This window comes from Malurus melanocephalus, unplaced genomic scaffold, assembly GCF_030028575.1.
Source record: "Malurus melanocephalus ecotype Western Australia unplaced genomic scaffold, MMel_1.1 scaffold_37, whole genome shotgun sequence".
Classification (NCBI taxonomy): Eukaryota; Metazoa; Chordata; class Aves; order Passeriformes; family Maluridae; genus Malurus; species Malurus melanocephalus.
This window is the reverse complement of record NW_026623269.1, coordinates 1,281,824-1,295,667: the sequence shown is the minus strand read 5'-3', so window position 1 is coordinate 1,295,667 and position 13,844 is coordinate 1,281,824. Positions and strand designations below refer to the sequence as shown.

General features: G+C 36.6%; 1 protein-coding gene across 4 annotated transcripts in view; it reads right to left on the bottom strand.

Annotated features, from left to right (window-relative positions):
- Positions 1 to 13,844, bottom strand: part of CAMSAP2 (calmodulin regulated spectrin associated protein family member 2) — a 79,316-nt gene that overhangs the window by 21,573 nt on the left and 43,899 nt on the right. For 2 of the 4 annotated variants that reach the window (XM_057364253.1, XM_057364254.1), the window contains exons 5-7: positions 12,643 to 12,675; positions 8,386 to 8,527; positions 5,171 to 5,310 (exon numbers count right to left, since the gene is read on the bottom strand). In XM_057364253.1, coding sequence (XP_057220236.1) covers positions 5,171 to 5,310; positions 8,386 to 8,527; positions 12,643 to 12,675 — 315 coding nt within the window. The remainder of the gene's footprint in view (positions 1 to 5,170; positions 5,311 to 8,385; positions 8,528 to 12,642; positions 12,676 to 13,844) is intronic. The other 2 variants (XM_057364255.1, XM_057364256.1) reach the window with 1 other exon arrangement.

Genomic DNA, 13,844 nt, shown 5'->3' with positions numbered 1-13,844 from the left:
AAACTGGTGTCACAGTGTCTCAAGAAGGCCAAACTACAGTTCTGTGCATGATCCCAGCATTACCACTTTGTCCTTTGTCCTGCCACAGGCTAATAAATGCCACAATAACTCAGGTTTGAAACTCCACTAAGTCTTGTTTCACACCACAACAGAGAGGAAGGAGCAGCAGATCAACATCAGTGAAAGCAAACCACGCTGCTTCCCTTTAAATAATRAGTCAGGAACATTTGGTCCCTCTCAGGGAGAAACTGTCTCAAAAAACTGTTCCCTGGTTGAATTTTACTTTTAATTCCCAGTCCTGGATCCTTTTAACTCACCAGATGGGAAGCAAATAGCTAAATTGACTCCCACCATACACACTGCACTGCCTCACCCAGCACAGCCAGCTGCTCTCCCAGGTCCTTAAGGGGCTCCAGTTGCCCGTTCAGGTTCAGGTGAACAGCCTGGCTGGCTGTGGGTTTTGCACTGAGATTGGAGGGAAAGCTGTACAACACGTGTGGACAYTGTGCAGCCCTGATTTTCTAGGATTTATCTATGCAATGTATTTGAACAATATTTTTCACATCTCTGGTGCTGGTTACAGCTTCTGCTTATGCTGTTTGCCAACTCACCACCAGTAKTATATCAAAAAACACAAGTATTCAAAACTGCTCAAGTGCAATAAATATTTTTTTTAATATAAATCAATCCTTTAGACAACATATACTCCTATTCAATTCAGCAGTGGAAAGAAAAAAATTAAGTTCTGGATCTGAAGCAAAAAAGATTTGACAGTGCAAATGTGTTTTCTGGCACTGGTTAGTAATCAAGTGGAAAAACAAGGTACCTATTCCACGTGCTTAGTTGTGATTCTGCACAGTTTAGAGTYTGGCCCACATCTAGGTCAGAGGAACRCCCCTTCAGTCAACACACGGTGAGCAGCTCTCAGATTTGCATCATTTCACATTCTGAAAGCTTTCCTTCTGTAATAAATATGCCTTCTGCATGAGCTTGGGTGAGCAGACTGTACAGATTCAGCACGCAGCAGCCAGAGAGAAGCAGCATCTGTGCTGAGGGGCAGCACMCAACCCCCCAAGAATCAGAGCTGCAGAGCACCGTGGCCCTGTGAATGGCCAGGAATGCACACACTCAGAGCAGCAGGACTCTGCCACATCCCTACGGGCCAGCAGCACATGCTTGGGTCAACACCAGCCCTGCCTGCACCCACAAGGGCAGTAGGTACTGGGTGAAAAGAGAATATGTAAACACACACCCCAAGAGAACAATGAASCCCTTGAGAAACTTTCTGGACACGCTCCCCAAAGCCACTGATGGGCCAGTATCAGCCCCTGCTTCTGGGGACCACGGGGTTGGGCTCCAACCCAGTAAAAATGACTCTGTGTGTGTATGTGCGTGAACTCAGTGAGCAAATGAGAGCTGTGTGTCAATAGTTACCTCGGTAATAACTGATTCATGCTACTCATAATGACAGCTGAATTAATCAAACTCATTCTAATAGTGCAATCTGAGTCTCACTCAATYCTCTACCAGTGAAAAGAGAATGTACAACATGTGTACATTAAATGAGTAGCACAAGTTTAGGATCACTATTTTAAAAAATAAAACTCAAACCCACACATTTTACAGGCTTGGGTAAAGGAACACTTACAGAAGACAATAATTAACTGCCTGACAATTGATGTAATATCAAGTTCCCGTGCTCTTAAATCGTGGCAAATATCAAACAACTCAAGCTGTCAGTCAGTCCCCTCTTAGACAGTTAACCTCCTACATGATTTGTCCCTAAATTTGAAGCCTATGACCCTACTAGAATAAAGTGGTAGACAACGATCTAAAATTATCAAGAATATAATAAATTACAACCAAAGATATGTTTTTTTTTCCTCATTTAGAAAAGCATTCAACATGTGTCTCATATGACAAATGGAACATGTGAGATGCTTTTATTCTTTCTATTCAGGGACCATAAAACATCCTTCTAGGAATGTACATTACATTAGACACCCAAAGCACAAATGCTACATACCTCCAATACATCACACTGCTAATCAACTGCTGGGACAAAGCAATACTATCCATTAAACTGTCTCTCAAATTGTCCTTTAAGCTGTCCTCAAATTGTCATTACAGTTCTGCAGAGTGGTTCATACTTCTTGTGATGGCACTTTATGCAAAGTTTTCTATTTCTACAAACTTTTTCTTTGCAAAGGCGAAATAAGTGCATGTCAAGACATAATAAAACAGTTCTTTCAGTTTTATGTACTTTCCCAGATACATCTGAAGAACAAGATCCTTAAAAAATAAATCCTGTCGGAGGATAAAACTGCTTATAGGAAAGAGCAAAAAAGCAGCCTGCATTACTAAAGAGAGATTCAAGATTTTTCTATTCTTTCCTCTCGTTAAATATGCAGGGAGGATTCAGAAAACATTGTGACTAGTTTTATATAATCACTTGTGTACTTGTGCTTGTCGGTCTCAATGGAAAACAACCCGGAACCAGTATGGTCCCTTGCTGGTGCCTCAAGCATCCATGGAATGTATTCAAATATTTTTTTTCTTTAATATCAGTAGTCCTGCCTTAGTAAACATCTTACGAAGAGCTTCACAAAAGCATTTTTCTTAGAGGAGAAGAAATAGGCAACAAGGAGCACCAAAACTTACTTTCTGCTTCCTTTGATTACGACACATTAAAGCTGTCTAGAAATCCAGACAAAGCTTATTTCTCCTCTGTGCTAAAACAGAACTAAGCCAACAGTTTCATCTGCTGTAAAATCTGAATGCCTCTGTCAAAGGCTTAGGACGCCTAAGGGAAGCGATTGTGTCTCAGTGCATTTTGACAGGAAAACCAAAGGCACAGTCATCTTACCTTGGTCAGGTGCTGCACTAAATTTCTGCATCCTCCCCTATCTCTAACCTATTTTGATTTAATGTAACAGGACAGTGCAGTGTGCCCTGTGAAGAATGTAAGGCATGCACATTGTGCTTGATTGCTTCAGAGGAGGTTCTGCTCTCCTCCTCCTCAAGAACCAGCAGGAAGTCAGGGTACCTACTGTAATTTCTAGAACCACACAAAGCACAGCACTGTAATCCCAAAAACTATGCTGTGAGTATTTTCCTGAGGATTTTCTCAGTAAGATATCAGCAGGTGGTTCTTTTTACTTTTTCTGTTTTACACTATGAATGTAAGAGATTTTTAGCCAAAAGCAGAGTGGCACCTACTGTGCAGTATGAGCATACTGTGCAGCATGAGCCACTCTGAAAACRGACAGGAATTTCTGCTGATTAACAAAGATACACTTCTGTAAATCCCAAAACTTAATACCATGTAAATGTCATAGGCTGAGAGAGAAGCTTCCACAAACCAGTGTAATTCAATGTGCAATATCTAGAATATCCATTTACAAGTTTTTTCAAAGTGACAACAAAATTCTTTGGAGAATAAGCACATTTATTAAAACTTACTCTAATCAGATGCACTGGAAAACTAAAGAAGAGCTCCTTTAACAATAAAAATTTATTTTTAAAGCAAATTCATTCTCAACACTGGAAAAAGAGAGTTTGCAGCACTAGCTAAAATGTTTCCACACCAAGTTTTAGAAGAAAAACTTGGCAGCCTTGCTTTGCAGCACTTACATCTAAATAAGCATCCACACCACAGCAACTTGTAAAAACACGATCACAAAAGGGCTTTCTCAGATCTAGAAATACTCTAACTCTTTGAAAGAACTCTAAATCCTCTCTAAAAACARTGCTCAGAAACAGCAGAATCACTGAGTCTGCAGCTCTTCAAAAGTGTAAAGTCTGATGCATTGGGACTCAAGCTATTTTTTWAAAAAATTGAAGCTTCCKAGTGCATATTGGCTCGAGAAGGAAYTCAAGCCATTACTACAAAAATGGTATGACGAATTGTCATGAATCAAAACAAGTGTAATCAATTCCATTTATTGCATGTATCTGTAGTCAGAGAGAAACAATCAAAATGCAGTGARGGAGTCCTGCTGGAGATCCCTGAACGTGCTTGTAGGACTACAAAGCACAGACAAGGCAGACTGCAATGCAGCAGACTTCACAAGTATGTGGGTAGATTGCTGTATGTGAAATTTWGGAACACCAAAAGCTGACTGAAAGCAGTCACTACACAGCTTTGCATACACAAAATAAACCAGCAACAGCTAAGTAGTCTAGACTTAAGTCCTACTGCCCTTACTCACCCTGGCAGCTCATTACTTATATGAAAAGGATTGGGTTCAACCCTACAGGAGACAACAAAGCTGCRTTCAAGCTCTGGCCTCTGTGACTCTGCTTGTGAGATTGCTAYAAAATCATAAAAGCAGTGAAATGACCCAGATATTTAGAAACCAATTACATCCCATCTGCAATGGATATGCTGACTTCAGAAAAATAATATTTCATTCCCTAAAGGCAAGCCAGTGAGAATCTTAAGCAAATGAAGTGTGTTTTATATAGGAGAAAGTCCTGGTGAAACATAATAATGAAAAATTAAAATTACAATTGGSCAAGAAATCATTCAGTTGTTCCTTCTCTTTCTGCACAGGCTTAAAGAATTACAGAATACTGCTTTTTTTCTCTTTCTAAAAGAGCAAAATCTTAGAATGATTGAAAACACTTAATTGCTTATTCAAACARCTGTATTTGTTGCTGCTTGTATTTGGGGCAACAAGCCATTGGATTTTCCAATGAAATTAACTCCGAAATTTACACTTTTACAAAAGCTTTAAGATTAAAAGTAATGAAATTATTCTGCACACYGAAATGAGTAAGAATGGTGAGTAATAATTCCATAAATGAGTCTTCAATATTTCCTCTGCCTTGATATATTTAAACTAATGCAGATCACTCTTACATTTTAACAGAAATATTGCAGATTGCAAACTTAAACAATTAATTAATAAGAAGATAAAGTGAGAAGAGCAAAGTTTTTACAAATCCTTTCACAACTGTTATTTTTTAAATACTTTGAAATTACTAGGAAAACATAATGGCTGAAAAAGAAGGTTATTTTTCTTTTTGCTGAAATTTGTGTGTTGCATGCAACATCATAATAGAAGCCATACAGCAGAAGACCAAAAAAAAAAAAAGACTAAATATATCATTAGCAAATAGTCCTGTGGACATTGCTAGCATTTTTATTTAATTATTATATTTTTACCTTTATTGAAGAAGCTGCATAGAGCATATCCTCAAGACTGAAATGGCAACACTGGTTGAGGTATTCCTGACAAAACTCTTGAATCAATTGTAGATTATAGAGGCTGTCAGCCAAAGACATKGTCTCTTTCAAACAAATATCTAAAAAGAAAGAAAAGAAGCAAAGATTAGATACAGCTACAGATTTGCAAAAAAAGTGGTTTTTTGGCTTTTCTAGATTCAGGAAYATTTTCTGCATAAATTCAGACTTCATTTCTTCCCTCCACCAGAGACTTTTATTTTTCTATTTTAGAAATGAAAGAAATTTATAATTTACATTTTATCTTTGCATTTCAATACATTTAGATATTTTTTGTAAAATTAATTTTGCTTTTCGCTATTGACAAGTGAATTTGCTTCTGTTTTGCTTTTTGTGAAAATATAAATTATTCCCTCACCCCTATTTCCATGTAATAAACAAATGCACTTAATCCCTAATAGATTTCTTTTGTAATTAGATTTTATATAGAGCAATGGCACTAAGAAACATACACGTTTGTACATATTAATTCTTTGACTTTACACAGGGACCCAAGAGCACATTTTAATGTCATTGAACCTGAATCTTCACAAAAAAATAGACTGGTCTTAGGTATTTGTGTTTGTGGATTGAGATGTTTGAGATGAGATTTCTCAAGGAGCTGGAGCCTGTTATKCAAATTACCATTCTCTGTTTAAAAGTGCTATTTAAAGACAAAGAAGTGATGACTGTGAACAGACTTGTGCAGTTATACAGAGCTCTCTGATTACTACTTAGGTCYAGATAGTCTCCTGCTCTCTTTTTATGACTGCTTCTTGGAAAATTAAGTAGCAATAATAACTCCCTTGAAAAAAAAAGACAGTCCTCTTAAAAAAATTAAATATACTTCTAGAACATGCATCAGAYTTTATTCCTAAAGCAACAGTATATGACAGAACTCCACACAAGTTTTGAATTGTTAAGGATAAAAGGTTTCCTCATAAAACGAATCTACTCTGATGTCAGCAGGATAAGGATTCCCATACTGAARAAAATCAGACATAGTCCATCATTCTAACCCCACAGATGATGATCAATAGGAAAAAACGTTTGACTAAACTGACTGAAATGAGATTAAATTTAGAARTGCAAAATGTGAAGTCATACATTTRAATCTAATAAAATTCTAATGTGATTCAGTAACTGAAAGTGATACAGAGCAGGGAGTTATCACGTATTAGCCAGTGTAAACATATGTGCCTTTGGCATCAYGCAGCGATGGAAAAAACAAACATGATGCTAAAATGTATCAGAAAATTTATTTCCAGTAGTGACAGAGGAGCATTGTACATGGCAGTAWTGAGATGTCAGTCTGGATTTCTGGGTACAATTACATCCATCCATATTCAAGAAAGACAAACCCAAATGGGACTAGCTGCAGAGGAAAACTATTAAGGATAATAATGAGAACAGAAATCCAGATCAACAGGGGAGACTGAAAAGGCTCGGTTCAGTAGCCTGGCTAAAACAAGAGGAAGAGAATATATCAAACATGTAGACAACAGATTAGAAGTAACCAAACAATATTGGTGGAAGAACAACAAAGGCATGTAAGACAGGCCACAGGCACACTTAAGTAAAAACCAAGAATGAGATTTAAAATCATGTAAAAAAATGGAATGATACAATTGTGGGTAAGAAGAGTACAGATTATCAAGAGCTTGACAGTTTCAAGACAGAACAAGAAAAATTCATGGAAGGGATTATATAACTTTGTACAATAGCCAATTTCTTGACTCGGWGGGAGTCCTTTCTAGTTCTGTATTCCWTCAAGGAAATCCAGATTTGAAAGTTAAATGAAGACTTAATGAGAAGAACTGATCTATTTCAGACTACAGAGAACTCTAAAATACTTTTTTCTTTTTTGTTAATGCATTYTAAAGCATTTTTGCATATGTATTTTTGTTACCTGCCTTCTTCAATTGCAATACAGAGCYAAATCTCAGTAAAATTCAACATGCATCAAAAATTACATTACCTAAATACAGGCAGGRTGAGCAAAATCTTATTAAAGTGTTTCCAGTTGCTTTGGAGTACCTTTGAATTTASTTCTGAGACAATGACATGCACATTTATATCTTTAGGGAAGATGATGTCAGGACACTTAACAAGAACATTAAAAGTAAATTTCCAAGGATGACATGTGCCTTGCCCTGTTTAAAGTCAGATGCTGGAGGAATGTGCTGGTCACACAAGGTACACAAGACCTTGCAGACTGATCGTGTTCTCAGCCATGCTGGACCAGCACGGAGGGACCCTGTGCTACCCCAGCCAACACGACCCAGGTTTAACTCTTCCCTAATCACATATAATAGTATGCATTTGGCCGCAATACTTATGTAAATTGGAAGTTCTATTTATCAAAATTCAYAAGCTGAAGAAGAAAGGTGAATGAATGCATCTTAGCTCCTTTTATCTTCAATGCCTRCTGTGCTGGAAGCTCCCTAAAAAGTGGTTGTGTAGATGAATTCCAGATTTCAGTCCTTAGCAAGCTGCAAACCCTTCTTCATATTCCTGGATTTCTCAGGATGTTTCTGTATAAGTGTTCCCACGACATCAAAGGTATCATAGAAAGAACACAGGCAGAAAATGATGGGTGTTAGCTGCCAAGACATTTTACAGCTCTTAGTTGCCAAAAGGAAGGTAAAACTTTAACCAGGCAGCTGAGCAAAAGAATGAGATGAAGCTGCTCATCATCACAGACAATTGCTATTATAGAACAGCATGACACAATATATTCTACACTAGACATTTTTGGTTACTACATCTATGATCCAGGCAGGTTCCAGGTGAACTAAACAGAGCAACTACTTGCCAAGCAGTGCAGCTATGCAGAGCCTAACTCTAAACTCTTCCAAGTTTTATATCTGTAACTGCTCAGATTCACAAAAAGCTCTTAGGCAGCTGCAAAAATAAGCGTTTTGCAGGTATTTTCATGTACATTTATTTTAGTCTGACAATGTAAAAGTAAGCACACCAGGGAAGGATATCTTGGCTCCTTTTATTTAAATGTAAAAAGAAATAGGCACAAAATTTATATTAAACCCACCCCATTCAAATTATGCCTGTTGTATACTGAATTCAAGTACCTTACTTCACAAACAGACACTGAAACTTTTATGGCCATGTTTACAAGCCRAGAGACACAGCAGACATACCCTCCAGTTTAATGATGTCTGGACAGTAGAAGTGGATCAGGGCTGCTAGAGCACAGCCATCTGTACCATCCTTCAGCAGATTCTCCACCAATGGAATGCAGGGCAGCTGTTTGAGCAGTGTTTGCTCYTTCCGGTAACGGGCCTACGATTTGAAATGGAGAAATTTAGAAAAACAAAGGCTCTGAAATACATGAAGAAATGTATTCACACTGTAGGTTTTACACTGTTAGTGAAAAAGAAGCATTCAAGAAATAGCTGRATACTCTCAATATTATAGTTATTAAAACTATATTCAACATATATTCAACATTCAACATATGTTGAATGGCATAAATAATATCTAAAGGAAAGGAACTAGGCTAATACTGAGTTTTCTTACCAAGTTTAGATGATCTCTGTATAGCACACTGAACTAAATAACATTATATATCTTAATTAAAATGTAACAGTCATTATCAGAAAATCAAAAATKATCTCTGTGCAAACACAGTGAGATTTCACAGTGAGTGAAATCCTTACCTAGTACAACTTCAGTTTACTGGCAAGTCACTTGACTCTGAAGTTAACACACCTAAGTTTCTTGCCCAAAATCTCATTCATATTACACTGACTTAATGACAAATAGAGAAACAAGGAAATCTGCATTTGATCAACTCCATTTTTGTTAGTAGCGTGTATCACTACAAGCAGTCATAGAGAAATATTAATGGTCAAGTGTTATGACCATGCAGTGACCCAGTTATAAATGGAAATATTTTGAAAAACAAGTCAGCATATAAAGACATCATTAATTTAGAATATTTTATAGAGATAAATGTTATTTGCAGTGAATATATTTTTAATGGGTCTCTTTTTTTTGTGATAGGAGAGGAGGGCTTACTGAAAAAATGGACTCAACATGATTACTAGATTTTTCCCACTTCTTCCTGGGAAAACAAATGGAGGTGGAAGAAAGTGGTATAGATTTAATTTGTTAATATTGTTTACTGAGACATTTTTAAAACAGTAGTGAAGGGCTACTTTTCTATTCATACCACATACATGTGATGCTAAGAGCTACTGAGTTAATTTTATGCTATTTCAATCCATCTATACATACTAAATTGCAAGTCTCCCAGKAGGACTCTGAGAAGTCTTTGTGGAAGTCACTCTTCCAAGCAAAGCTAAAACCGACAGTTTCTACCTCCTGTTCTCCATCTTTGGGCTGTGCTGGAGCAGCTGCTGATGGGATTGTACAACAAAACCATTGGTCCTGCTACAGCAACTCCTTTGTTTCTGCAGTGAACGAGTGCAYGAGCAGGGATGGAGGTTTGATGGGTGGGGTAGGAATTGTTTAAGCCATCTTTGCACKCAAAAAGGTCTGTGGAACCACAAACTGACCCTGAGGGCTGTGCTTACTGTCACTGGATTTCTATCAAGCATCACTGGGATTATTTTAGTGAATGTCAGTGTCCTCCAACTGGCCTGAGTAAAAGCCTAATTTGGAAACAGCAACCACATAAGTTCTAGCACAATAAAGGGTTTGCACTTGGCCCAGAGTACTTATACCTCAACCAATTAATATTTTTAAATGCCCCTGAGAGTGAGTTGTTACTTCATGCTTTTAATGTAGTGGTATTTGTCTGTCAAATATGCTATACAAAAATTAAAATCCCRTTTTTGTGTGCTACAGGAAACAGTAACACCCAACAAAGATCATGTTCCTGTTACGCATTATCAATACTCTTTTCTCCATGTTCTTAATACTCCCTGGTATCTCTAATGAAATAGGCCAATTATACTTGCAGTGAGAGTTTATTCTTTTGTACTCTATGGCAAACCAGTGACTCACTATGATGAAAATTCTATAAGCTGCGAATTCTATGTTATTATGTCCATGTATGTCCTTGTCAAGATGACTGAMAATAAGTCTATGAAATATCCCAATTTAATTATGATTAAACATGAATAATGGTAACAGATACAGCATACAGATGGWCTGAACATCATGGTCCAACAAGCTCTGTTTAATTTATATATTCTTTTGAATAGCGTTTGAGTATTGAAAAATATTAGAAATTGACAGTAAAGTGGTGTTGAACAGTAAATATTGTGAAAAAGTACACTTTAATGATGTGCACTTTAATGATGTGCACTGTAACGATGCCTTCACAGGCCTATGGACACTGTTCACCCATGCTAGAAACTGTGTGATATCCTTGAAGTGGACATAGAGGATTTAATTTATTGTAGATATGCCAGGCACTTAGTTCAGGAAAAATAAACCCATATAACCTGATCTGCTAGATTCATTAGTGTATAGCAGGCATCATGTTTCAAATAGGTTGAAAAGATAAAAGAAATTGTACTAAAAACATGAAAGCCACTAGTAATTGCACTGCATTTTAAATAAACTTCCATTTGAAGAAACTCTTCTCATCAGTTGCAATGTTTGCTACTAAATATATATGCAATAATGCAAAAGATGAACTCCTACATTTATTATAAAGCTCTAGAGCTAATTGAAACATAAATGCTAATACAGGCATCTTGTTTCTGAGATCCTAAACCTCCTGATTTAGGATCTTTGAGCTTATTCCACCTAACCTAGTCTAGAATAGAGAGACACTTGCCTACAAACAAGGTCAGCTAAAGACAGCACACCAGCTACTCTGTCCTAAGTGCTTGTGTGCATTCAGAGTTAATCATTAATAATGAATGCTCTTACACATTTACCATACAGTAGATAACATGTTATAAATTTATTTATCAGAGTTTTTAGCTGCCTGTATGCTCAAGAATATCTCTCACTATGAAACATGCTCTATGAAAAGGGAAGAGACAGAAGACTGGCTGAAGTGATAGGGCAGCCTGAGTATTATCAGTAGCACTCGGGGTTTTAACTGCTGAACTCTACTGAACTAACAACACAAAGTAACAGAAATACCACTCGTTGGAGTTGTTTACAGATAACTGGCAGGCAGACTGGAGTTAGCCTCTCAACAGATTATTTTCTAGCTGAATATCATTATTATGCAAAGGARGAGAATCATTAGTAAACGAACAGCCTAGACAAAAGTAGAACACAAACATACTCTGAAACTGTTTTGAAGAAGCCTTATTTTGTCAAAATAAGACAAAAAAAWTGTGATATCATGGTCCATCCTAAGTTTTATTTGCATTATTCCCTCCATTTAGTTACACTGCCTTAATTCCAAATGAAAATTGAAGGGTTATAGTGTGAAGAGCAGTGTATCTGTGTGTGTCACAACTGTAATAGACAGCTTTAACGAGGCAATTGCCCACAGAGACTGTCAGGAAACTGAACACTGCTTAGGCTGCTGAAGACAGCACTTTTAAACTGCTTTTCCAGACACTGAATAATTTTTCTTGTTGCCTGCCTTATTCTTTTCAATTTCTTTTGCAATGTAGGAACCATCTTTTATTAGTTACGACAACAAATATCTGTGGGACTGTTASATCAATTATTTGGTAATCTTTAGACTAATGATAGATGGAACTCAGCTCTCTGGAATTCAGACCAGAAGTATGCAATTCTGCATATACCTAAACTGCTGTTCTCAGCCAAATCTCTTGCAGAAAAAATGATCTGAATGCATTTCAAGTGTGAATTCCTATATGATAGAGCAAAGTAACGATAACCCCAAGATGACACAGCACAGGGAAAACAAACTTTATTATTATTGCAGACATGAAAAATTATTTTTTAATTAYTTTTAGTGAAAATACAGTCTCATSAAAAGTAGRCTGCTTTGGGTCATTTTGTGTGGGGAGAAAGTAAAAGCACTTTTAAATCAGCTGAAAAAATGGGAAATTCTAGACTAACAATGTAATGATTGCATATGCTTAAAATAAATTTATTTCAGATTCCATGTGGCATCAACAATCAAAAACTACCTCTGCAAGTCTCTTTTTAAAAGAGAATTGGTATCAAATAGCACGTTTACTGAAAGCTCATGAAAAAGTAGTTTGCAAACACTGATCATTTGACATGAGTTAATAACAGGTAGCACTGCCTTATACAAACCCATTGACTGCTTGAAAAGTAATTCCTTATCCAGCATCATATCTCACATTTCTTTTGCACAGATTACCTTGCAAAASAGGCTGCTGCAGTGTGCACTCTTTTGCAGGGCAATCTCTTATAAAATTATCTCATACAGATAAATGAAATGGATGATTAGACCAGCATGACATGGACAMAGCCATTCACAAAATAAGCAACTTGATCAAAGTGAAGCAGTTGGGCAAACTTACAGGAACCAGTTTCCAAAACCATTTGGTAGGAGACTTCAGAGGAAGCAGTAGGAAAAAAGGATAAAAGCAAAAAGCAAAGGGGAAAAAAAAAGGAACATTTTATCAGATTTCATAAATTACTTTTATAAAGCAATTTTCTTTAACATTCTCAGTTTGGTGTAACAGTGAGTTGTAATTTAATGGCAAGCATTAGTGCACTGTAACCTCTGCGTGTTGAGCTAATTAGCAGCAATAACACTGGAGAAATAKGTCTGCACTCTGTAGATCAACATTATAATTTTCCCACATGAACAGATAAGATTGTCAGATCAATGCAGTTTTATGAAATGCTTTCACACATCTAATTGTACTCTACATATGCAATCCGACTGAAGAATTCATTTGAGACTTGAARTCATGATATCACAAGTATCAAAATGAACTCCAGCAGCACACAYAGGGAAGCAGGGAAGCTAAAGCAATGAGAAAAGGGATAAACACACTGTAGTACAGAACACCCAACTGCAGTGAAGCTTGTGTTAGTTACTTCAAGCCAAACAGTAACATTCAACAATATTTTTAAACAATCATATGACAGTTTTCAGGACAAGAGGTACAGGCAGTTATATTTTTACAATGACAAATCACATTAGCACCAGCTGCATGATGTGCAATGACCTGAAATGTAGATGGAGTTTTGACTACTGGCAGAGGAATTATCAGAACTGATACATGAAACTGTAAACTCATACGTGATCAAAGAATTCTAATCTGAAGCACACTGATTTTTTTCTGCAAATCTGAGCACTAGTCTGGCATAATACTTCTGGTATTAAAAATAAAAACATGATGTTCCAGTACTATAAATACACACAGATAACATCACCACTCTACTGATTTCATTGTAGAAAAAATAAAATAAAAATAAAAATAAAAATCAAACCCATTACTAAAGTACGGGAAAAAAAAATATTTTGTTCTTAGTGAAGACAAATATTTTCTGGAAATGGTAAAAATGGAGTTAAAAACTACCATGGAACAAACTGCTATGAAACCTTATTATTTTATGTAGTTGTTAAAATACTGTGGTTCTATAAATCCTTGAAAACATCTGTAGTAATGATACAGAGCTTTTATGGAAAAAGGCTATTGTGCCCTAATGGGTGTGCATTAGTAACACAGCTATTCTCAGCATCCTTCTCCTCCATTTAACYAGATTGTTG